General features: G+C 40.8%; 1 protein-coding gene across 1 annotated transcript in view; it reads left to right on the top strand.

Annotated features, from left to right (window-relative positions):
- Window positions 1–661: 661 nt before the first annotated feature.
- CNPY1 (canopy FGF signaling regulator 1) overlaps window positions 662–787 on the top strand; it is a 37,148-nt gene continuing 37,022 nt past the window's right edge. The window contains exon 1 of the mRNA XM_057371087.1: window positions 662–682. Within this exon, the coding sequence (XP_057227070.1) occupies window positions 662–682 (21 nt within the window). The remainder of the gene's footprint in view (window positions 683–787) is intronic.

Raw genomic sequence — 787 nt, 5'->3', positions numbered from 1 at the left:
ACCCCACCTTTTCTAAGGACCAAATTTCCAAAAATTAGATGGTCCTCCTCCCACCTAATCTTTAATGTATTCGAAATAATTTTTGTTTGGATTTTCAATTTAAATTGGTGTTTCCAGCCAAAAAATTGTCAATGTCTGCCCTTGACTGTTATTTTCCTTTACACCTGTGTACTCACAGCTCYTATGCCTGAGGGCAAATGTTACCTACTGCTACTGAAGCATTGTTAGGTTTATAAATCTCAAGAAGTGGCACATTGAGCAGTTTTCATTTCCATCAGCTAGCCATGTTCTCARGTTTTATATTTCTCTCGTGGTTAGAGTCCCATAATATCTTACATCAGACATCACAGTCTCAGGACTGCTGAAACACCTGTGGTTAGAGTGGAAATTGAGTTTGAATAACTGGAAAAATATTTTTAAAACACAGAGCCAGAGATCCTTCAGTTATCTTTCCCATTTGCCCAATAATGATATAAGTAATGAAACTGCTCCTTTCTGTGGGGAAGTGGGCCTGATTGTGTTTTTTTACCCCTGCAAGATGCTGCCCTGGGATGCCAAGATGCCATTCCTCCTTGGGAAGATCCTCAGCCAGAAGACTGTTACACAAGTCCATTTCCCAGGGACTTGAGGAGCAGTTCAACTTTTACTGAAATTGGCGACAATGACGTTGTTTTTGGAAGAGGTAGGATCAAGTCCTGCCTCAGAGCTTCATTGTGAAACCTCTGCTTGTTCTTTGTAAGCCACAGAGCTTCATTGTGAAACCTCTGCTTGTTCTTTGTAAGCCACA

This window comes from Malurus melanocephalus, unplaced genomic scaffold (genome assembly GCF_030028575.1).
Source record: "Malurus melanocephalus ecotype Western Australia unplaced genomic scaffold, MMel_1.1 scaffold_140, whole genome shotgun sequence".
Lineage (NCBI taxonomy): Eukaryota > Metazoa > Chordata > Aves > Passeriformes > Maluridae > Malurus > Malurus melanocephalus.
The sequence above is the reverse complement of the archived record's forward strand: the minus strand, read 5'-3'. Positions and strand labels throughout refer to the sequence as shown.